The sequence below is a fragment of the Schistocerca serialis genome, chromosome 7 (genome assembly GCF_023864345.2).
Source record: "Schistocerca serialis cubense isolate TAMUIC-IGC-003099 chromosome 7, iqSchSeri2.2, whole genome shotgun sequence".
Lineage (NCBI taxonomy): Eukaryota > Metazoa > Arthropoda > Insecta > Orthoptera > Acrididae > Schistocerca > Schistocerca serialis.
The window spans coordinates 83,010,680-83,036,464 of NC_064644.1; the positions used below are offsets into that span (position 1 = coordinate 83,010,680).

Below are 25,785 nucleotides of genomic sequence, written 5' to 3' on the forward strand. Positions count from 1 at the left end.
AGAGTTTTATGGGCGATAGAGTCATACGCATTTTTGAAGTCAACAAAGGTAATGATCAGGTTCTGTTTGTGTTGTAAAATCGTTTTCAGGTTCCAAATTTGTTCCACACAAGACCGCCCTTTATGGAAGCGTGCTTGGTATTCCCCAATCAAGTGGTCGGTTGGGCATTCTAGTCTGTTTAGTGAAGCTTTAGAGAGGATCTTGTATGTGACCGGTAGTAGGGAAATTTCTCTGTAGTTGTCACCTTTTTTGTGTAGTGGGTGTATCAGGGCAGTTTCCCAGTCATCAGGAATTTTCATGGTCTCCCAGATATCTTCCAAGATCCTGTGGATGTCTTTGGTGAGTTCTGGGTCTTGTAACTTCCAGATTTCTGCGAAGATGCCGTCTTCTCCTGGTGCTCTACTATTCTTGAGTGACTTGATTATTTCGTTAACTTCTTCTAGAGATGGAGGTTCACTCTCTGTATTTTACGTACTCATTTCTGTCATCAGTTCTTCCATAGGGGGGTCCGTGTTGAGGAGTTTTTCAAAGTACTTTGCCAGAATGTCACAATTGTTTTTGGTATTGGTTTCTTGGATTCCATCTGGTCTTCTGAAGCACAAGTTGGGTTGTTGATATCTAGTCATATTTTCTCTGAACATTCTGTAGAAGTTTCTTGTATTATTTTTCATGAAGTCCAATTCAATCTCCATAAGTCGCCATTTATCATACTGTTATTTTTCGCTGCGAATGGCTTTTCTTGATTGTTTCTGTGTTTTCAGGAAGTTCATCCAAATTATGGCTACTAAATTTTTTCCATGTGCTGATTCGTTGGTCACTAGCTTGGTCATATATGTGGTTCCACCAACGGTGTTTCCTTGTGCATGGTGCTTGTGCTAGTTTTATGGCCTCTCTGATTGTTCCTGAAAGTTGTGTCCAGTCTGTCATTTTCTCCATTTTAATTTTGTCTAATATTTGTGTCTGGTTTAAAGTAAGGTATTCTGGATCTGGTCTAACAATTTTGTTCTTCTGGGGCTTTTTCTTGGGCAAAAGGCAAATCCTGATCTGCAGTAGGTTGGTGGTCTGAGGTGAAGTAGCCTTTACATGTGTCTATGTTCAGAATTTCTTTTTGTGAATCTTTCTGGACTATTACGTGGTTGATTTGTAGTTCTTGCTTTCTGGTGGGGAATTCCCATGTGGTAAGTTTCCGTGTTGGTTTCTTGAGTTTTGTTGACATAATGGCAAGGTCGTGGCTTTTGCAAAAGTCTATCAGGTGTTTCCCATTTTTGTTTGTGTCCTTGTGTGGAGTACGATTTCATGTGGTATGTGTGTATTCATTTTCTTTTCCGAGTTTAGTGTTGAAGTCTCCCAGTATTATTTTGACTCTATGTGCGGGAATTTTTGATAGTTTCTTCCATTGTTGTCCAGAAGTCATCAGTTTCGTTTGGGTTTTTCCTGTTGTAGTCATTAGTCGGTGCATTTGCGTTGATTGTTGAGTAAGATTTGTTGGTTGTTTTCACTGTGATGGTGCTGATTCTTTAGTTTGGTGATGAAAAGTCAATTATGCTGTCCTTGATGGACCTGTGTACTGCAAAACCTGTGCCAAAAAGCTGTAGGTTTTTCAGTTGTCTCGATGGTTTTCCTTTGTATATTCTATAGTTCTCCGTGTTGAAATGGCCTTTGTCTGTGAATCATGTTTCTTGCAGTGCACATATTTTTATTTGAAATTTTTCGAGAGTGTCTGTGAATTGTTTCATCTTTCCTGTCTTCACTAGTGTGTTCGCATTGAGTGTGCCGATGTAGTGTTTGCGTTTGGTCTTGAGGGAGTTTGAGAAGCTCCAATTCTTCTCATGATGTCAGTGAGCCCCATGTGCGCGTGTGTGTGTGCGCGCGCGCGCCTGTGAGAGTGTATACCTGTCCTTTTTTGCCCCTAAGGTAAGTCTTTCCGCTCCCGGGATTGGAATGGCTCCTTACCCTCTCCCTTAAAACCCACATCCTTTCGTCTTTCCCTCTCCTTCCCCCTTTCCTGATGAAGCAACCTTGGGTTGTGAAAGCTTGAAATTTGTGTGTGTGTTTGTGTTTTTTATTGTCTCTATCAACATACCAACGCTTTCATTTCGTAAGTTACAGCATCTTTGTTTTTAGATATATTTTTCCCACGTGGAATGTTTCCCTCTATTATATTCATATTATTTATTTATTTATTGCACCAGCCACTATGTTAGAAGCCCATGTTAAAATTAAAAATAATTTTTAAGTGAGACATTATTACACCCCCCCTCCATGCCTTTCCATATTCCATTTTTTTTTTTTCTTTTTTTTTTCCAAGCCAGTCCTGTGCTTAATAAATCATTGTGAACTTTGTAGTAAAAGTTGACATTTTTTTAATGTTGTTCTTGGCAAATTTTGATATCTTTCATAAAATTACATATTCTCAATTCTACAAATTAAGTGCAGTTTATTCTGATTTTCAGATTCCGCTGTATTGTGCCTTATCCTCCGAACAGTGAATTTGAACTGGAGTTACAAGTGGGTGACATAATTTATGTCCACAAGAAAAGAGATGATGGATGGTACAAAGGCACCCAGCAACGTACAGGGCGAACTGGCCTCTTTCCTGCAAGCTTTGTCGAGAGCTTCTGAGAACCCCCTTCGTGCGTGCTAGAGACGTGTGTGTAAAGCATATAAGGAAGTGTGTGTATTCAGACAGTGAAAGATCTGCTGAATTTTATCAGGGCAGTACGACAATTTGCTTTGCCTTTGATTGAGTTTACTTACATGTGCCCATTCTTCCATAAGTGTTACGTTTTTTCTAATTTTTTTCTTTGTACTTTTTTATTTATTCGTCGAAAGCACGCACAGGGGATGTTACGGTGTGTCATATTGTGAGATTTTCACAGACTCTTAGTTAAATAGAAGTAATGACGCACAATGTTATTTTTATAGATGTGTTCACATTTGTGTGGTGCGGAAAGTGACTACCTCTGAATAAGAGACTTGCCTTTTATGTTTGAATGTACTCATTCTAAGGAGACGGAATGGGTGGCCAGTACTTAACATCAGGAAGTGAGATTCCAGGTACTGCTGATAGAAACACTTAAAAGTAGAAGAAAACTATTCCTAGCTTTTGGAACTTGTATGTTTCTTCCTCAGGGAGGAGAGGATTGGGGGAGGTTGGAAAAAGGAAGAATTCACTCAAACCCCAAATTGAGAGGGACCCATCAGGCTACTTTCATGCTAAATGTTATTCAAACATTGCTCTAGCAATGAAAATTTGATTTCTAGAGGCATAGTGAAAGATTAAACTACACAGACCTCTCAAGAGACAGTAAAAGTTGTTCCACAACTTCAATATTATATAATATAGTTACTCAATCTTTCATGTTTGGTAACATGTGTTATCAATCATTTGTACCTTCTGTGATAAATTAGTTACGGATATCCATTTCTGCTAGTACTGTACAGATAACTGGGCATTATTTTCACATTTATTTTGGCATATTTTTCAGATGCCCTTATAAGTATAAGAATGAAAGGAAAGAACTAATTTTCCCTTGGACTGAACACATAATATAAACCGTTCACTAATTACAGTCAGTTTATTTTATACTTATATCTTATAATCTGAACTCTCACATGGCAGATGACTGAAATGAAACCCATTTTGGCTATTTAAAAAATGAACTGAGTTTCTCTCATTGACTCGTCTAATTAAGTACATATTTCAACAGCTGTTAAGCTATATCTGAAATAAAGACTTTTACTCTGAGATTCCAGTATTATCTGCCAAAAGAATTAGTATGAAGTAATGTGTTTTGGAAAAATTCATCACAACTACAACTTTTTCCAGTGTATGCTAATTATTAACTACTTACCATAAAAATCTCATTCTCTGTAAACAAAGTAATGTAACATGGTTTTCACATATGATGATCTTCTGTAAATATTTATTTCCAATAATTAACTCTAAAATTATAAACAGTATTATTTAAATGATCATGAAGACCTAATTGTTATAAGCTTTGCCAAAATATTACGATTGAAAAATATGTGTCCTCCTTTTATGGCTCCACAGTCTGTTGTGGACCTTTGTCTCTTCCACAATTTTCTGTTAGATGTCCCATTTTTGCACTAGTGCTTCTCAATTCCTGTGTACTATTCTCTGAATGTCCACTTCAACAATATCCACATGTTATCGGGTTGGCCCCGCCATTGTCATTCTCCAAGATTTCCAGTTTGTGCCACATGCCCGGCCCATCTCAGTCTTGCTGATATTCTTGTTTGTATCCAAAGAACAATTCACATGACAGAACAGTAAAATTACAAGAAGACCTTTGCTTACCTTCAGAGGGAAAAATTCTGAGTGCTGCTGATAGACATGCATAAAAGTAGAAGAGTGTCTCCTGGTCTTCAGAATTGTTAGCTCCTTCCTCATGGAAGTATAGGTATGATATACTGAAGTCTGGAAAGGAGGGGCAGGTAAAAGTTGCAAGGTTGAGTGGGACACACCTCTGTGAGGACACACACTTTTGTGTCTCATCATCCTTTTAACCTGGGGTTTGAGTGACTTGCTCCTCCTTTATAACCTTCCCTTACCTCTCTCTCTTTCCCATCTGAGGAAGGAAATAAGAGTTCTAGAAGCTAGAACAGGTTTTTACTTTTATTTATGTTTATAGGCAATACTTGGAACAATGGGGCAGCCATTGTGACTTTTTGTGATGGGTGGTTCATCATATATGGCAGAAAGTTCATTGTTGTATGGTCTTCTCCACCTTCTTACCTCACAGCAAGGATGTTTTGTTCTGTGAAGTATCTTCCTCTCAGAGGTATGAAACATTCTAGTATCAGTTACTGTTAATGGCAGTTTCTGAAGTGTTTTATGTATGATTAACTTTGTGGTGTGAGACAGGAGCTTTGAAACAAGGAATTTTGTTACAGCAAAATAAGCTCTATTAGCTGCTGCCAGACAATTAATTTCCTATGAAAGTATCACTGTAGTGTGTTGTGGTCAATTGCTGTTATTCAAACTGCTCAGCCTTCTCAAATTTACAGTTAAATCTGGCCACTAATTTCTGCATATTTCCAGTGTGTGCCCTTCTACAAGCAATGCATTCAATCTTAGACTCATTGATAGGCAAACCCATAAGAACTAATTTTAATACAGTAAATGACTCCTTCCTTGCCCTCTGTTGAGGTCCTGTGGGTGTGCATATCACTGATGCCGGCCAATGTTTACATTATTTTGCCTTAGATGATTCCACCGCACAGCAGGTTAGCCTCTTCTATCACATTTTCCAGCAGTACATTAAAAAGAAGAAATGTAAGTGCCATCACCCAGGTGTATGCTGTTGTGGATATACACTGGCTGTAATGGTATTCTTTGTAGCCATACTCTGCTTCTTAAAATGCTCGGTGTAGTCCACATCAATCTCAGAAGCTTCTGAGTTCCCATTTCCCGCAATGTGGACCTTCTTTATATAGATGTCTCTCTCTCTCTCTCTCTCTCTCTCTCTCTCTCTCTCTCTCTCTCTCTCTCTCTGTCTGTCTGTCTGTCTGTCTGTCTGTCTGTCTCTCTCTCTCTCTCTGTCTGTCTGTCTCTCTCTCTCTCTCTCTCTGTCTGTCTGTCTGTCTCTCTCTCTCTCTCTCTCTCTCTCTCTCTCTCTCTCTCTCTCTCTCTCTCTCTCTCTCAACAGTTGAGAGAAAGGAGATGGTCAAACAGATCAGAAAGCACATTTTGTATTTCAAGTTCAGAAGCATTATTCATAAGTAATTTTCACACCCTATTTGGTCTACTCCTTTGTTGTGTGCATGTGACTCCTTTGTTGCACTGTTATGGCTTTTAGGCTTCCTATATCAACAAACTCATTTTTTGTAAGTGACTCTGCATGTCAATCTTGAGATGAGCAGATTTTCTAAGTGACCATTTCTTTTCAGCCACTCTCGTTTCTTTCATTGATAAATTCTTCATTGGTTCTTCGTTTCTTTTTGTGATACTGCTTTAATTTTCTGGTACAGTTCCTTTGTACCATCCTCTTGTATGGCTTGTTCTTTTCTTTGGTTGCTCTCACACACTGAGTCAAATGGCCAGTTTTCCTGTGTTTGTTTTCCATTACTACCACTTAATGTACTGCCATTTTTGTTAACAACTCAATGATTTCTGGTGCTTCTGCAATGCCATTGTGTTTGCCGCTTCCCTGTAGAGTTTCTTGATTTTTATTTTTTTTATTTCAGTTATGTTCTGAGCAGTTGCATTGTATTTTGAGGATTTGTTCTAGTTCCTTTTTATAGTGATATGTAATTGCTGTGACTCTGATCAATACCAAATAGTGATCAGGGCTAATTTGGGGCTCCCTAAGGCTTGTCATTTAAAGGTTGTGTGATTTGTCCCTTGCTTTTTGTCAATACATGACCTGTGTTCATTATGTAGCCATCAGGGAGTTCCATGTTCCCTTGTGTTTTTGTATGAGAGGGCAGATCCAGCAGTCATGTTTCAGGGCATCATAAATATAAAGCTTTTTTTAAAACTATGTACTAGTTTTTTCCTAGTCAATTGACATGAAAACGTGCCTTCCACTATGCAGCACAGTAACTACTTTAATGATTCGTTTTCTCATTTGATAAGAGTATGTCAGAAGAATGAATACATGTAAAGCACAGCTTTCATTACAACAAGCTTAATATTTAATCTGATCTAGGAAATATTTATATTTAATTGAAGCTTTTTCCCTGGAGAGGAAGATATTGCCAAGTAATGTACCATTTAAGTAAGAGAAAAAATATTGAGTGTAAAATTAAAACAGTGCTTCAAAAGGAAAATGCAGTTGAGAAAACTGTTAACTGACAAGGAGAGACTGTCTGGCCCATACTTACTTTCAAAATGTGAAATTCCAAGTACCACTGAAAGAAACAGCTAAAGTTAGGAAAAAAATATTTGTAGCTTTCAGAATTTGTATGTTCCTTTCTCAGAGAGAAAAGAGGGAGAGGTTGAGGAAGGTTAGAAAGGTAGGTCAGGCCACTCAGACTCCAGGTTGAATGGAACCCACCTTGTGGGTATGGTTGTTTCAGATTATTTTCAGAAGTTACTTTCCTGGTGATGTTGTAGCTGGAATAGTCGCTCAAAGATATCCAAATTTCCTGTCAATTGGTAAATTCTAATGCAACAATAACTATTTAGTTTTGTGGTTGCAAGGGATGAAGATTTGCTTTTGGTGGAGTATTGCTGAGCAGCAGTTGAGATGTTAAAGCAAAAGGTTATATGCATCATGAAGAGGTGCATGTTATGAGAAAGATCTGAAAAGTGACATAGAAGACATACAGTATTCATATATCATGATTACTGTACTATTAAGAGAGAAATGAAAGCACTCCTTACATAGCTACTTGCTAGCAATTAAAAAATGTGTGACAAAATTAACTCTACAAGAGGATGATTATTTTGCTTTCTGTTCCCTTCAGAGCTATTATACAAGTGATTCTAATTTCTCATATTGTTATAGTATGGGGGTTGAAAAATTTTTAAAAGCTTTAAGCTAGGTTTAGGTTTCCGTGTTTTGTCAGCTATTCCAACACAAGAAGTTGTGAATCTTCTGAGTGTCTGCTGTTAATTGAAATGTTGCTAGAACTTGTTTTTCAAAAATTTATTTATTTGAATTTGAGTTGTGTTCATAAATAACTCGATGATTAGAACTTTAAATGTTAAAACAGTGCCCGAGGACAGAGCGTGTGAAATTTTGCAAGAAGTCTCTTCTATAAAATATTAATGTAGCCTACATTTTCATTGGGTTTATGTAAATCATTTAAACTCTGTGTGCTTTGTGTGCTTATTGTTTATCACCAGCTACTATAGCATGAATTTTTTAAATCCCATTATGAAAAATCTTCATACCTTTCAAAATGCCAGTCATGTGTGATAACTTGAAGACATCTATCACCATTAAATGGGCTTATGTCAGAAGTGAGTCAGCTTTGTGGGAGGGAGTATTTCTAAAAAATAAAAAAAAAAATTTAGTTTCAAATAATGAAGTCTTTGAATATTGGCACCCTATTCTCCATTTATAAGTAATGAGGTGATAAAGGAGAACACGTTGTATGAATGATGCTGATACATTTTCACTTATATGTGTTCATAAACAAAATTTATTCATATTGAATATGTCCTGTGAATGGTCCCTATCTGAAAAAAAATGTGCAATGTAATATCTCTTTGTGTATTATGAATGAGTGTTAGTACGTATAAATTATGCTGTAGGTTGTAGAAAAATCAGAACAAGCTTGTGTGACTGACTAAGTTATTTGTCACTTAGCAAACAGCTTGTTGTGACCTGTGTAATAGATTGTTGCCAGAGATTAATTTATTGTTTTCTTTAGCCATGTTATACATGACTACTTGTACTTGAATATTTCACTTTTCTGCTGAGTACATTGTTGAGGAGTGTTACCGTTGTATGTTTTTGCATGCAGATATTATATCATTTATGAAACCAATTTCATTGTTCTATATGTTGAAAACCTTTCATTAAAATATTGTATAATCAGAATGTGCCATATTACAGATCTGCTGTTACTGATTTCCATCATAGATGTGTGTTGCTATGTTAAATGGTGTAGCTCTGGTAATTTGCATTCTATGTGAAGTGTGCTAGTAATTGTATCATGAGTAACAGTGTAATTTCAGAAGTTAAGGACATTCACTATATATGTTCAGTGTCTCTTGTCTGTACAAAATGTTATATAAAGTTTCTTACTATGTGGATGCTATATCCAGCACAAATTTCAATTTAGCAAGGGTCTTGCCCTGTACTTCATCATTTGAATGTCTCATAAATGCCACAAGAAGTCATTAGATTATTCATGGAAATGTTAGAAATAAAGAAAGAGATAATTATGACTCCTACCAAACATAAGTGTGTGTGTGTGTGTGTGTGTGTGTGTGTGTGTGTGTGTGTGTGTGTGGCAGATGAATGAGCACATGTCTGCATGCACGAGTTGAAAATTATTTAAATATTTGTTTACATATCACAACTCATACTGACGTTTTTTAGAATTGTTACTAAAAGCTCTCTGTGAATATCTTGTCACACATTTCAGTTGTATTTATTTCTGTTATTAAAGGATTTAGATTATGTGAAGTATTGACCAGCTGTTAAAAATTACATTTTTCTGTACATGTCTTGTTGTATTGATGTTATGTTCATCAAATAACAAGATCTGTCAAATAGATTTTGTCGTTATTCTTTCTGTTATTTGATACATCAGAGTATTGTATGAGTCATCTCACCCTATTTGTCCATTTTGTTCTGCTACAATTATGTCCATTGTCCTCCTCCTCCTTCTCCTCCTCCATCATCTCTTGCTCTTCCTTTTCCTCCTTACGAACAGTACCTTCTCCACTGTGAGCTATTTTATGTGTCAGATAGCTTTTTATAATTTCATCAGCCTTCTTAAAAACTTGATTTTTCTGGTAACCCACAAAGCTTAAGTGAATGTATATCATACTTCAGTTAGTAATAATAGCCAGTAATTGGGAATTTTAAAGTAGTGTGGAAAAAGATAACAATATTTTCTTTAAATAAAACACACATTGATGTTGCTTGGCTTCCTGAAATGTTTGACACCAGTCGTAAGAGTGAGATGAAAGATCCTAACTTCGAACACAGATGGGTTTGATATAAATAATATTTTGTTATGTTAGCATATGTTACAAACTGATCTGAGGTATAGTTTTCTGTATACAATTTATGATATATTGATTCCGGCTTCTATTCAATAACTATACAAATGCTAAACTGCCAGAGATTGAGATGAGGGATTGTATATTTCCTATTGCATGACCATTTAACAGTGGAAAAGCATGTGTACTGGATGAGATATCTTTGGTACTTTACAGAGATTATTCAAACAAACTTGCTCCCTTTCTAGTAGTAGCTTTTTGCCTGTTATTGAAGCCATGAAGGTTACTAGGGGACTGGAAAAGAAACATAGGTCAAGGATCGATGGACAGATGTAGGTGGTTATAAACCTATATTTTTTATGTTGATGTGTAGCAGAATTTTGGAACATCTTTTACTTTTGGGGCATTATGACAGTTTTGGAGAAGGAAACTCTATAAAGTACATAGATTCTGGAAAAAGAGATTTTTCAAAACAAAGCTCTCTGTTCGTTCATGAAATCCAGACTGTCATAGACTGGGGTGTCCAGGTTGGTCCCGTGTTCTTGTCTTCTGGAAGGCATTCATTGTAGCTCTACACTGTTGTTTGGAAGCAAATTATGAGCTTATTGAGTGTCAGACCAAATATATGACTGGATTCAGAACTTCGTAGCAGACAGAGCTCAACGTATTGTTCTTAACGAGGCGGAACTGGCCATTGTAAGGTAACTTTTGCAGAACCATGAGGGAGTATTATAGTGTTGTTAATGTTAGCAGTATATGATAATGGCCTAGTGCAGGTTGTTCGAGTTCGACTGTGCACCTACAGACAGCCACGCGCCTGTGGGCAAAGATGTGCAAACAGCTGACATCCAGGCTGTAGCTCGCATTACTAAAATGCCTTGACTCTTTGCATCTGCAGGTAAGGGTAGCCTAATGGTTCACCATGTGCAGAATGCGTGCAGTAGGGCTATGTGATGGATAGCCTATAGTAGCTGCACCTGCCCATGAGTGAGCTGCATGGGACAGCGTTAGAAAAGTCTAGTCTTCAGGATAATGTTGGAAGCTCTATGAGGATGTTTGTAGGCAATGATATTGTCTACATGGCAATGCCAGAAGACTTGAGAAAAAAAAGGGTAGAAAGACCTGTGGAAGGTCAGTGATTGGTGCAGGGACAGGCAGTTGACTTTGTACACAAATTATTGTAATATATTGCACATAAAAATGTGAAGAGATTCATCATAGTTTGACCACATTAATGGCAATAAATCACTGGAAACAGTAACTTTAATATACCTAGCAGTAACCATCTGGAGCAACCTACTGTGTAGTGACCACTCGTAACTAATTGTAAGGAAAGCAGATGCCATCTGATATTCATTGGGAGAATATGGGGGAAATGTAAGCCACTTCTTTTGTGGATGACTTACAAAACATTGTAAGATGAGATTCTACAATCTGGGATCTGTACCAAGTTATATGAAAAGAAGAAGTAACATTCCCTGTCATGTTTGTCTTGCAAAGTGACCACAACAAGAAAATTGGTGAAGTTACAGCTTATGCGGAATTTCGCCAGAAATCATTTTTTCTACACATCATCTGCAAATAGAACAAAAGGGGGGGGGGGGGGGGGGCATGTTGGTGGTACAGACCTACCTTCTGGCACACAGTGTAAAAAGTAGCTTATGGGAAATGGGCGTAGGTATGCATGTGTGTATGTTTCATGCAAATGGATAAGCTGGTATACTGTGCCATAATAGAATTCTTGGCCAGTTTATTGGTAACAAATCCATTCAAAGTTGGGCAAGGCATCTAAGGAGTGTCTTCCTCAGCTTTCAACTGTTGAGAATTATTGGACTGAATTTAAATATAACAGCTGTAGTTATCAGACAACATTATGAAAAGGATAGGTTGCTATTCACCTTGTAGCAGAGATGTTGAGTCACAAATAGGAACATCAAAAAGCCTACTAAACATGTAAGCTTTCAGCCAGAAGGCCTCCGTCCAAAATGGACCCCACACACGGGAAAGAAATCATCTTTTAATAAGACAGTGAAACATATTTTGTCAGTGGTTGAATTGTGAATGATTGGAACACCTATCCTGTTCTACAGATTCCGCCCTCTGACTCCCACCTATTTTCACATCTAATGAAATTTGGGGTTCTAGCAGCAGTAGATGGATATTTTTAGTCTTCCAAAATAACACCTCAGGTATTGAATTAAAAAGTAGGCCTTATACTACAAAATTTGGCACTATCCACTGTTTAACTGATAAATTTAATATTTTTAATAACCATATAATATATTTAGTTTCAGTCTGTTCAATATCTACATATTTAAAGGGCATCCACAAACCCAAAGGATTAAAAAATATTCATAAGTATTGTGTTAAAAATAACACAAATTAGCCTAAATATAAAGCTGACTGAAAAACCAGATCCAAATAAGGAATGCGTGTTAAACTTTCAACTTGTTTGAAATGTACAAAATGATTGTGCCACTATGTGACAGAATAAGTAGTGTTATTACAGAGTGTAATTATTCTGAACAACAATATAGCTATGAGCAATGGTGCCAGGGAGACTGTAGGGAGTCAAAAAGCCATTATCACAAGGATGTAGCCAATGTAGCATAGATATAAAAAGGACTGCAAGCAGCATCATAAGGAACAAGAAGTGAAATAGTCAGAAAAATTACTTGTTTGTTCTCGGTAAATGGTGGTGTGTGAACAAAGATGGTCGATTTACTAGATGGAGGATGGGGGAGGGGGTGTGGCAACTATGGTCACTTTACATGGTGACCAACACCACTTGGGGAAAGGGGTGGCAATAACAGTCAATTTACCAGGTGACCACAATTGCCCCTGGCGGACAATGATGGTCAATTTACATGGTGATCTCCATTATCCATAATGGGCAGCAGTGATGAAGTCAGCAACTTGATCTTAACTAGTATTCTAACACTAGTAACTGGCATTGTATATGTAATGGGGCCGTGCAGCTGTTGGGGGTGTCAGCTACTGGGGGTATTAGTTGCTGGGAGTGTTTGCGGCTGGAGGTGTTAGCTGCAGGGAGGGGGGGGGGGGGGGGGGGGGAGGTGTCCCCCAGTGGTAATGGTCATCACCTTGCATCACCTTGTAAATTGATGATTATTGCCACCCTCCCCCTCCTCCCCCCTAGGGGTAATGGTGATCACCTGGAAAATTGAACTTCATTGGTGGTCACCCTATAAGTTGATCATTTCCCCCAGGGGTAATGGTGCTCACTTTGTAAATTGACAATCTCTGCCCCACTGGCCAATTTGTTACATTTTTTTTGTAACATTGGGATATGTGGTGCAGTCTGTTACAATTTTACTGACTGACAATGATGTATGTGGCAGTTTTAGGACAATTTGCTGTATAATGCCTATGTATGAGGGAAGTGTTATGTTGTCTGCACTGTGCGTTAGCAGAAGATGGTGTATACTTTGTACTATGACATAAAGTTAATACCATAGCATGGGGTCATTATAATGTTTGGTTGACTTTATCATTATTCCCAAACTGAGACAAGTTTTTGTCAATAGGAGCAATAATAGTTTCTTAGCAAGGCAGTTCAGCCTCAACCTATTGATGCTGTAATTGAACCCAAAGTCTTATTTAGAGAAATGAAGTGCATTGGTAAATGATGATGAACTTACTCCTTTAAGCTGGATCTTTTACTAACAAGTTGCTGATTGAACAAGACCGTGTGAGATGATGCTGGGAAACATCACTTCTGTTACTGGTATGAATAATTGCCATTTGCTGTATCAGCAAAAAGTATTTTCTGGTGGTAGGCATTTTGATCATATTTGTGATGCTAAGCATATTCCAGGTGTGGGAAGATGTATGGATGAATGTGTAGCTAGCTGAGATTGCTTTCTGTGAACATTAGATGTTATCAGTGCCAAAGTCATGGGAATAATATTTTTTACTTTGGTGGTTCTTATTGACAAGTGCACTTTCACTGAAAGCTCCATCAACAGTAGTGCCCATGTGTGTTTTGTAACATTATAGAGCAAATATTCATATATTTTGATTTCTTCAGTGCTAGGTATGAAGATAATTATGCTCATTGTCTAACGTATAATTTATTTCTAACAAAGAGATAGAGGGGCTGGCCAGTACTTACCTCAGCTCAGTACAGCCGATAGATACAAAAAACGGAACAGAAAATTTACGTTCCTAACTTTCGGAACTTTGTTCCTTCGTCAGGGAGGAGAGAGGGGAAAGAAAGGGAAGAAGGGAAAGTGGATTCAGTTACTCACAACCCAGGTTATGAAGCAACAGGGAGGATAGCAAGGATGGAGGCATGGTTGTCAGAGGGAAGCCAAAGATATTCTACTGTAAGTACTGTGCCAGCTTCAAACCAAAGAGGATGCATACAGAAGTAAAGAGGTATATAGTATAAAGATAAACACAACTATGTAGGATGCAAAAATGCGTGGATGGCTAAAGAGGAAAGGGAAAGAGAAGAAGACTGTAGAGTAAATGGGAGTGAGGTTGGTTAACGTACGTTCAGTCCAGGGGGATGGCGGGATGAAAGGATGTGTTGGAGTGCAAGTTCCCATCTCCGCAGTTCCGGGGGACTGGTGTTGGTTGGGAGAAGCCAAATGGCACATATGGTGTAGCAGGTTCCTAGGTCCCTAGAATTATACTGGAGGGCATGCTCTGCTACACCTACCAGTATAATTTATTTCTGCAGTGCCAGTAAGTGAGCTGTCTGTATTTTGATACATAATACAGATGATTCAGATGTGTAAAAATTAAATTTGATCGTCCCTCTTGCCTGAAAAGTGTGCTGCCGATATCAAACTTTGGTCATCAGCAAGTGCTGCTTTTCCTGTAAGCTTTACCAATATGCAGGTCGCATATTTTTCTAAATCATATACAACAATTAAGTTATGACAACACTGCCATACGTGTTTTGTGCTTGAAGCCTTTAATTATTTTTGGTAATAATTACTAACTGGTTATAGGACTACAATCTTTGAATGTTTTAGAGAGCTTTGGCATCATAGTTATGATCAGTAGATGTTGTAGCCTTACTGAAAGATGTGTTTGTACTAATCTTGAGTAGGGTTAAATCTTTCGTAATAATAATCGATAATTGCGAATAAATTATATTTTTCTAATGTGGAAACTAAATTGGTGCTTGGTAGAGTGAAGCATTACTGAAAAACTCATAAAAATATCAGGCGATGTCAGTTCATTCTACAAATCACCAATACCATATCCTCAAATTGAAATGCCAACACCGTTTACATAATGAGATTTTCACTCTGCAGCGGAGTGTGCGCTGATATGAAAGTTCCTGGCAAATTAAAACTGTGTGCCCGACCGAGAATCGAACGGGGGACCTTTGCCTTTCGCGGGCAAGTGCTCTACCATCTGAGCTACTGAAGCACGACTCACGTCCGGTCCTCACAGCTTTACTTCTGCCAGTATCTCGTCTCCTACCTTCCAAACTTTACAGAAGCTCTCCTGCGAACCTTGCAGAACTAGCACTCCTGAAAGAAAGGATACTGCGGAGACATGGCAAAGCCACAGCCTTGGGGATGTTTCCAGAATGAGATTTTCACTCTGCAGCGGAGTGTGCGCTGACATGAAACTTCCTGGCAGATTAAAACTGTGTGCCTGACCGAGACTCGAACTCGGGACCTTTGTAGAGCAGAATAAAATCGAATGCACCCTTTCCAGTGGTCCTAACGTGATACCCTTCCTGCTCTCAACATACGCAAACTTTCTCACCGCTATGTAGAGACTCCTATATCCAAGCACAAAGGATGTCTTGTGAATGAATCGAGCATTATGATTGGCTCTTATCGAATCTACCCGCTGAATTACTGATGCCACCAGTATCGAAGCACCATCCACCTTTTCTTTCTTTCTGCAGACGAGACTTTCAACTGTAAAATTATTCTGCACAGATCGCTAAATTGCATTGACAGTTAAACCCACAAAGTTATCTACAGATCATCAAATACATGCTAGACTCACAAGAATATTGGAAGCCAGGAACATATTTGACAGTGTAACTACAATTAAATATTACGGTTGCTGCTACAGTCTGACACCGATTGATGTACAAGTAATGTCCCCTCATGATGGCTGTGCTTGTGGAACGAATCTCAGTGTCTATAGCGCACATAATTTTCCATGTAAAAAATCTGTCTCATACTCTTGACACTATCGATGTGCTCACTCTATACGTCCCTCAAGATAGCCCATGCAGTCATCTTCTCCAGTTATGCCACAACATAAACCACAGTAACTTTACAATGCAATATATACACATTTTGCACAACATAAGCCACAGTAACTTTACAATGCAATATATACACCTTCTACACAAAATGTGCAGTCATCTTTTATATCTGCACAGCACCCAAAAAAATTATGGTATGCATACACTCACACCGGCTAAATGTCACGATTCTCCTCAGTCCTAGGGAATCACCGTTCACCTTTTCTTTCTTTCTTTCTACAGACGTGACTTTCAGTGGCAAAAAAGCTATTTTACACTGATTGCCATATTGCACTGACAACTAAACCTCGCAAAGTGCCATACATATCGTCAAATACGGAAATACTCTTACTCAATTACACTGCTCTCCCACTGAGGACAGGAGATTGAATATTAGAGCGTGAAACCGATCTCCAACCCAGCAATATATCACCACATACTGTGTCAATGTAGTAAACATACAATTCATATCCTCCACCATACAAAATCATCCCTTTTACATCAGAAAGCCGTCAGTGGATTGAAATCACTCTCAGAACTGTTGTGCAAAGACTGGCCCGTTTCCCCCTAGACACAAATGTGTCTGGTCCAGACCTGCTTCCCTGCTTGCTTTTTTTCTACACCCATCTCTAGACTCTGGGATTACAAGAACAAATATATTTTCGCGTGGTTTGCACACAGCAGTATCCTACTGATCGCTCACGCAACATAATTCCGAAGATGCGGACTGGGAATTATTTCTCTACAAACCCGAAACTTTAGCTATGTGGAGCATGCTCTAGACCATTGAATGACTAGAAACTTATCCCGTCTGTGAAGACCTTTGCTCAGCAACTCAAAACACATAGAGAAAACTGATATTTCCACTCTTGAACACTGATGTCGGTGATGTAGTAGATTCCATATCATCCCTATAATTTACAAGGTCAACTAAAGTGTTTCTCATGTCTAGAGAACTGGCAAACGTGTCTTCCACATGTTAGATGCACACACCACAATCAATCTTCTCTCAACTAAATAAAGGCACGAAATGTGCAGAAGCAGTCAACTGAACAAATTACATGGGCGGGAATAACGATCCAGTGCAAATGCACCTCCACATCCATTCTCAAATTTCCACGCGATCATGAAAGCTATCTGACACATACTAAGTATTAGTTCGGTATTTGGTTGTCTAGAGGACAACACGGTTAATTCATATACATTTCTACACTCCAACAGGCATCTCCAGTCTGACAGCTCCTACCGTTAACGGGAAACGTGAATCACCCCAGCACAGGTCACCGGCGCTGCAGGCTGAGCACGTACAAGTAGAATGTTTATCCCAAGAAAATGGTCACATATATATTTTATCTCTGTACTTACAACTAAATGTTATGATCGCGGTCTCAGCTGAACGACATTTGACAATGAAGTATTGGAAATACACTCTGTTGACGTCTGTAGCTCTGGAAATAGAAATATCAGTATCATTCTTATGACTTGACATACTCTTCCCATGCTATCACAGTACTCCACGTCAAATCCATACATTCGTTATGACTGGATATAGTCATTTCCTTTATACATGTCGGAACACAAACACATACTTTATAAGCCTGATGCTCAAATGCGGACATATCTTTCATCCCCTACTACTAACAGTAAGTATAATACTTCGTCAATAACAACATATTACCTATGATATAAAATAATACTGAGGGAAAATCAACCATGTGTGGACATGTCTCATACGTTTTTCTTGCGAGTGGCACCACCGTGTCCTATAAAGAGAGGTTTAACCGCCATATGTTAAAAAAAAAAAAAACCTCGATCCCAACAACTACGGTATGTTACTGTCACAAGCGGTCATTGTTCTGCAGGTGCATTCAAGTATCCATGTTAAAGCTATACTGGCTTTATAAATTGAGATACATTACCTCTGAATGAGGTGGTTTTTCGTCTGGACAAATACCATGACAGTGATTGAATGAGTATATAGTAGCAGACCAGCACTCCGATTACACGTCGCCTATGGTGCAACCTCGTAATAAAATCGCTGAATTTTGAAAGTGATTCGGCTAAGGAAAATGGTATGTAAGAGGTATTTGCGACTCCCTAACGCCACCCCAGCTAGATATTTCTATAGTACTTGTAACGTTTTCTGTCTCGTTACCATGTCGCCAGAGGTTCGGTGATTTATCCACAGAGTTATAGGAGATGATTGATTGAGATGGATCATGAGCACTAGTAGTGGATGATGTGATGATTGAGGTTGTAAGAAAATGTACACTAGCTTCTCAGATCTCTAGTGTTACGCTATCCACTAGAAATGATGTCCATGATTTGGAATCAGGTCTTTCCATTCAAGCACATACCTGCGTTGGATCCTATTGACAATTCCTTTAAGGATTACAACCACTACTCAATCATATTTCTGGCACTGTTATATCACAAAACGAGTCACCTTTCTCGAACCACGCTGTTACAGTAAAATCCCAACGTGGTTTTAGTCAACCCCTACTCATCTTGCCACTGCTCCCATTTCTACAGCTTTCCGTGTGGGATCATTCCAATTTAAGTCGGAACTGAGCATAAGTCAGAGAAAGACATATCCACCACCTTCTACAACCCGTGTAGAAACAGAACGACCTTAGTTAGTGCAACAGGATCGTGTTTTGACCATTCGGTGGAAATGTGCGCAATGCAGTACGTCCCCAAACTAGATACAGATACTACAATTCAAAGCAGATCCGCGTCCATTCAAATCTATCAGCCAAACATGCCATCATCGTTATTCTCTGCCCCCCAACAGAGAAAAATTAAGAATTATAGAAGTTCCACTAACTTCATCTGATATATAACACACCTAGCCGCCGTTGCTCACGCGATGACGCATAGCTGCGGTGCGGTCCAGTGCGGAGAGGGAGATTTCGCGATGCTCCCCAGAATAACATTCCTAACAGGACACGCCGTCCATCATAGAATTTACCAGTCAAACTGCTGCTGCTGCCCATGCAGAACGATCCTATTAAATATACAGCTTTTGATCCAGTGCAGAGGGCAGTTTAAGGGTTCATCACCCATACTGTAGGATGATGACCGTGTCCCACAGGCTATACTGTAAGTTGCAAGAGACGCTCCCTGTAACCCTGTGTCATTGTTTGAAACATTGTTTACTAACACGCTTTGTACACTGCCATACATTTTGTTTTTCTGTCACGACTTCGAAGTCTGTTCAAATGGTTCAAATGGTTCTGAGCACTATGCAACTTAACTTCTGAGTTCATCAGTCGCCTAGAACTTAGAACTAATTAAACCTAACTAACCTAAGGACATCACACACATCCATGCCCGAGGCAGGATTCGAACCTGCGACCGTAGCAGTCGCTCGGTTCCAGACTGTAGCGCCTAGAACTGCACGGCCACTCTGGCCGGCTTCGAAGTCTGTGTCAGGTCCTAAACTGACATGAAGATGCTCTGATACATGGCCTCTCGCGGAAAACGCACACTGTAAATCATTTTGTTACGGCAGCTACCATAACACGCCACACACTGGACGGTTTAAATAAAAGACAGTTACAACATAAGGAAACTAGTAGAGTTTGGTTGCGTTGTGGAGAGTTTCCAGTCCGAAAGTGATAGACGACCTCTACATTTAAACTTATCTGTCACAGTGATGGAATAGATGATGGCTCTGTGTTCCATTTCGACTGATTCTTCATATTGCACTCATGTACGTGATCAATGTTTCGGTGCTGTCCACCCCAGAAGGTGCTGTCCATCCACCAAAACTCTCTCCCCAACTCAAACAAGAGCTGTCAGTCAATCATTATGTGGTAACCAACAGCATGCCAGTGCACGGGAGGGACAGAAAAGACACCATCGATGTACTCTAATAATAAGCTTCACAGTAGATAGTGCGAACAATTTTACAGTAATTTCAACACCGGCCAATGATGTGACAGCATGTTTCCCCCAGTTTCAGTATCATAGCTAAACCGCCCCTTCTCTATTTTACGGGCATCATTGCGAATGCAGATAGATGAATGTGCAATACATCCATTCAGTGTTAACTCTCAAACACACAACTCATCAAAGTATACCAGACAGCGCTCTACATATTTCTAACACCTCGAGCACAGTGCTTAATTTACGATCTATCTCTCTGTGTATGAGAGCCGCAGAGCATTCTCGCTGTCTTAGGGTAAAATTAGAGAGTAAGAGACTCTCCTCACACTGTCATTGACCAAACCGGCCTGCAGCACCGCTATCGAATTAATCTGTAACCGATCAGAAGCAAGCAGACCACTGCACTCCATATCTCGTGAATGAATGGAGCTTTCCGAGTCGTTACCCATCCAGGGGCACCAGATTTCTCGAGATGCGCCCATGTCGAGGAGCTTAGCACTCCTTTTCGATGTATAGTAACAGATTTCAAAGTGTCATGATGTAATAGCAGACGGTTAAGAAGAACAAGAAACGAATGATTTTTATGCGCGATGGAGCTCCAGACAGATGGATTTCGACGCATTTTCACGTAAATCAACCAAGCTATCAACTCTAAAGTATTGTTCTAGAGTCTAGGATCGGTACCTGGAAGGTATTGGTAAGAGAGAACATAAACACACGCACTCCTAAGGCTACAACGTTCTGCACTTAAAACGGGCTATAATGTTAGATCGCCTGCGTTTCCATCCTATCAGTCGTATGGAATGTAGTGCTGTTAATATTCGAATGTAAGAAATATATTTCAAGCGCATGACATACATCCTTCTTCCCGGTTTCTCTACGATAAACCATGTTATCCAACTGTAAAACGAAAAACTACTTCCGTAAAACATTTGCTCCGCGTGATACGAGCACAATATAGCTTTCCAGAGACGTATAGTGTCCACTGTTCACATCCGATCATCGTTCAGAAATTGCACGATGCCTACATCAGGCCTATATAAAATGATGGTTAGTAGCGGGGGATACCTCCTACAAGGAAACAGATAAACGCATAGCAGCGTCCGACATGTGAAAACTACAAGTCATTCCGTCACTAACTCTGTAAACAGCACATCTGTCAGGCAAATGTGTACACGGGGATTGCAGCACCTCACAGGCACCTATCGCTAACTTAGTTATGACTCTGAAGTCTCGATTTTACACCCAAGATGCGACAGAGGGGATGGAGTACATCACATAAATCAAAGTTCGTTTAGAGGAATGTGTCAAGTTTCATCACACATGAGATGGAAGTCCTCTGATGACCAACAAGTTTATCGTTAACGTTCGCAAGTAGACAGTGCTTTAAACCACATACAGAACACGTGGCTGTATACCAGTAGAACGCAGGCTGTCACGCGAGTGATGCATCCGGACAGAACAGTGGAAAAATTGACCTGCAGTAACTTCTCCTTCTCTAGAATGCATCACTCGACATTAAATCGTACCTCGTTACAGCTCCATCTCAATCGATCACCCCGTCCACTCTCTCTTATCCTTTAACGCAGATGCAAGTACACTCCTGGAAATGGAAAAAAGAACACATTGACACCGGTGTGTCAGACCCACCATACTTGCTCCGGACACTGCGAGAGGGCTGTACAAGCAATGATCACACGCACGGCACAGCGGACACACCAGGAACCGCGGTGTTGGCCGTCGAATGGCGCTAGCTGCGCAGCATTTGTGCACCGCCGCCGTCAGTGTCAGCCAGTTTGCCGTGGCATACGGAGCTCCATCGCAGTCTTTAACACTGGTAGCATGCCGCGACAGCGTGGACGTGAACCGTATGTGCAGTTGACGGACTTTGAGCGAGGGCGTATAGTGGGCATGCGGGAGGCCGGGTGGACGTACCGCCGAATTGCTCAACACGTGGGGCGTGAGGTCTCCACAGTACATCGATGTTGTCGCCAGTGGTCGGCGGAAGGTGCACGTGCCCGTCGACCTGGGACCGGACCGCAGCGACGCACGGATGCACGCCAAGACCGTAGGATCCTACGCAGTGCCGTAGGGGACCGCACCGCCACTTCCCAGCAAATTAGGGACACTGTTGCTCCTGGGGTATCGGCGAGGACCATTCGCAACCGTCTCCATGAAGCTGGGCTACGGTCCCGCACACCGTTAGGCCGTCTTCCGCTCACGCCCCAACATCGTGCAGCCCGCCTCCAGTGGTGTCGCGACAGGCGTGAATGGAGGGACGAATGGAGACGTGTCGTCTTCAGCGATGAGAGTCGCTTCTGCCTTGGTGCCAATGATGGTCGTATGCGTGTTTGGCGCCGTGCAGGTGAGCGCCACAATCAGGACTGCATACGACCGAGGCACACAGGGCCAACACCCGGCATAATGGTGTGGGGAGCGATCTCCTACACTGGCCGTACACCACTGGTGATCGTCGAGGGGACACTGAATAGTGCATGGTACATCGAAACCGTCATCGAACCCATCGTTCTACCATTCCTAGACCGGCAAGGGAACTTGCTGTTCCAACAGGACAATGCACGTCCGCATGTATCCCGTGCCACCCAACGTGCTCTAGAAGGTGTAAGTCAACTACCCTGGCCAGCAAGATCTCCGGATCTGTCCCCCATTGAGCATGTTTGGGACTGGATGAAGCGTCGTCTCACGCGGTCTGCACGTCCAGCACGAACGCTGGTCCAACTGAGGCGCCAGGTGGAAATGGCATGGCAAGCCGTTCCACAGGACTACATCCAGCATCTCTACGATCGTCTCCATGGGAGAATAGCAGCCTGCATTGCTGCGAAAGGTGGATATACACTGTACTAGTGCCGACATTGTGCATGCTCTGTTGCCTGTGTCTATGTGCCTGTGGTTCTGTCAGTGTGATCATGTGATGTATCTGACCCCAGGAATGTGTCAATAAAGTTTCCCCTTCCTGGGACAATGAATTCACGGTGTTCTTATTTCAATTTCCAGGAGTGTAAGTTTAGAGGCGAATGGTTTTCTGTCTTCCTGAAAAGCATCAAATACAGTAGTCAACTCGTGTATATCACTGGCACATCAATAGACATGTAGTATAATGCTGCCTCGACGGGAAAAATTGACTGCCTCCCTGTTTCCCTTCGTTCCGATGTCGACGTTTCCTCGGATTCCTCTTGTTGCCACATACTTGTTCCCATGTACAAATTGTTCGGCGCGAACCAGAAGATACGCAAGTACTTCCTCAATTTCCCAGCATTTCGGTGTATATTCGGTCAATTTATACCTATTCCCTCATCATTTTTCGCAATTCGATCGACTTTGTCAGATCTATCCATGCGATCATGACATAACCTCTCGTTCTGTGTTCTAAAATTGCTTGTAAATGTAGCACAGCTGCCAACACCTAGCCCAAATGCGCTGATCGGGAGGCGTAATATAGAACTGTACTCGACTGTATAAAGTCCCTCCACATTCGGAGAGCGTTTGCACTGTTTTCTGTATGTCTGTGTGTATGCATGCCTCGCTGATGGCTCCCAGGACCCGCGGTAGACCCGAGTAAGCGTTCGAATGTGGATCCGCCGCTGAGGTATGTGGACTGCAGCCTTGGCAGTGGCGTCAGCAGCCTCATTTCCTGGCAGACCGACATGACCAAGATCTCACAGAAATATGACACTGGCTCTACCAAGAGTGAGCAAGTGACAGTTTTCCTGGACCCACTGCACTTTTGAGATGGGCAGTGTACTGCGCACATAGACTTTGAAGGGGACTGAGCGAGTCTGTGCAGAGGACACAAGTGAAAGGCCTGTGTCGTCAGATGTACTCTGTGGCCTGATTCAGGGCGAAGAGCTCGGCTGTAAATACTGAGGAGTGTGCTTGAAGCCGATATTGAAAGACACAGGTGCCAATCACGGAGGCACACCCGATTCCACGGTCAGTCCAGGAGCCATCAGCGTATACAAAGGTACAATCGCGAATATTCATGCGAAGGTCGTGAAACTGAAGACGATAGACCGAGGCTGGAGTAGTGTCCTTAGGAAGCGAATGAAGGCCAAGGTTAAGATGGGCTGCTTCACGAAACAGAGGTGGTGAAGGGTTCACACCCAACGGGAAAGCTGACGGTACTGAGAAGTTAAGCCGCTGTAGCAAGTGCTGAAAGCAGACTCCAGGAGGTAACAGAGAAGAGGGATGAGTCCCGTACTGACGATAAAAGGAATCATCAAAAAAGGAGGCATAGGAGGGGTGGCCACACATGGCAGCAATGCTTAGGAGAATGTCACGGCGGTAGACAGTGGTGGGTCAGCAGCTTCAGCATACAGTCTCTCAACTGGGCTTGTGTAAAAGGCACCTGTGGCCAAACGGTTGCCACGATGGGGGATGGTGTTGAGATGGCGTAGGAGGGACATGCGTACAGAGTCATAAACAAAGCACCCACAGTCGAGTTTCGAATTGACAAGGGACCGGTACAAATGGAGGAGTGTGGTTCGATCGGCACCCCAGGAAGTACCATTGAGGACACGTAGGACATTGAGGGACTGCATACAACAGGTTGCCTGGTAAAGTACATGGGAGGACCTAGAAAGTTTCGTATTGAGCATGAGCCCAAGGAATTTCGTAATTTCAATAAACAGAAAGGCAACAGGCCCAAGATGGAGAGATGGTGGGAGAAACCATTTGCCCCGCCAGAAATTCATACAGACAGTTTTGTCAGTGGGAAAGCGAAAGCCACTGTCGATGCTCTGGGAGTAAAGACGATCAAGACAGTGCTGAAGTCGCCGCTCAATGAGATGTCCGTGGAGAACTGCAATAGATGGCAAAATCGTCAACAAAAAGGGAGCTGGAGAGGCCCGACAGGAGACAGGCCGTTATAGGGTTAATGGTAATACCAAAGAGGACGATGCTCAGGATGGAGCCCTGAGGTACAGCATTTTCCTGGATAAAGGTGTCCGACAGGGCGGAACCCACACACACCTTGAAAACTCTGTTGTGTAAAAATGTCCAAAGAAAATAGGGCAGGCGCCCATGGAAGCCCCGCGTGTAAAGAGTACGGAAGATACCAGTTCTCCAGTAGATGTCATAGGCCTTCTCCAAGTCGAAAAACACGGTCAAAGTCTGGGATTTCCGCCGAACATCATTCATGACATGGATGGACAAAGTAACGAGATGGTCAACTGCAGAACGCCTCGCTCGAAATCCACACTGTGTATTCGTTAGTAAATGGTGTGACTCGAGCCACCACACCATCTGGGCATGAATCACATGTTCCATCACCTTGCAAATGCAGCTTGTAAGAGAGATGGGGCTGTAGCTATAAGGAAGCTTTTTGTCCTTACCAGGCTCAGGTATGGGTATGACGGTGACTTCACGCCAGTGTCCAGGAAATGTGCCCTCTGCCCAGATGCAGTTGTATGTGTTAAGCAGAAAGTCCTTGCCCAAAAGAGAAAGGTGCTGTAACATCTGAATGTGGATCGCGTCTGGCCCTGGGGCAGAGGATCGGGATGAACTGAGAGCATGATCTAGCTCCCTCATAGTAAAGGCGGCATTGTAGCACTCACGATTCGGAGAAGAGAAGGGTATCGCTCGAGCCTCCTCCGCTCGTTTCCGATGGAGGAAGGCAGGGTGATAGTGGGAAGAGCTCGAAACTGCCGCGAAATGGCGGCCTAAGGTGTTGGAGACAGCAATAGGGTCCACAATGAAATCGTCAGGTACTGTCAGGTCGGAAATTGGGAATAGATCTTGGTTCCAGAGAGCCATAGGAGGTTGGCCCACACGACAGAGGAAATGGTGGAACTGTTAAAAGAACTAGTGAATGAAATCCAGCTAGCTCTTTTGCTATCCCGAAGAACGCGACCACACTTTTCACGCATCTGTTTATAATGAATGCAATTCGCCTGCGTAGGGTGGCGGTTAAAAACGCGGAGAGCACGTCTCCATGCGCGAATTGCGTCGCGGCATGCCTCAGTCCACCAAGGGAGTGGAA

At 41.4% G+C, this 25,785-nt stretch overlaps 1 protein-coding gene across 1 annotated transcript in view; it reads left to right on the plus strand.

The window, feature by feature from the left end:
• The window catches only part of LOC126412898 (E3 ubiquitin-protein ligase SH3RF1), a 236,679-nt gene extending 227,467 nt beyond the window's left edge, over positions 1-9,212 (plus strand). Inside the window, exon 15 of the mRNA XM_050082789.1 lies at positions 2,454-9,212. Within this exon, the coding sequence (XP_049938746.1) occupies positions 2,454-2,622 (169 nt within the window). The 3' untranslated portion in view covers positions 2,623-9,212. The remainder of the gene's footprint in view (positions 1-2,453) is intronic.
• The last annotated feature ends 16,573 nt before the right edge of the window (positions 9,213-25,785 follow it).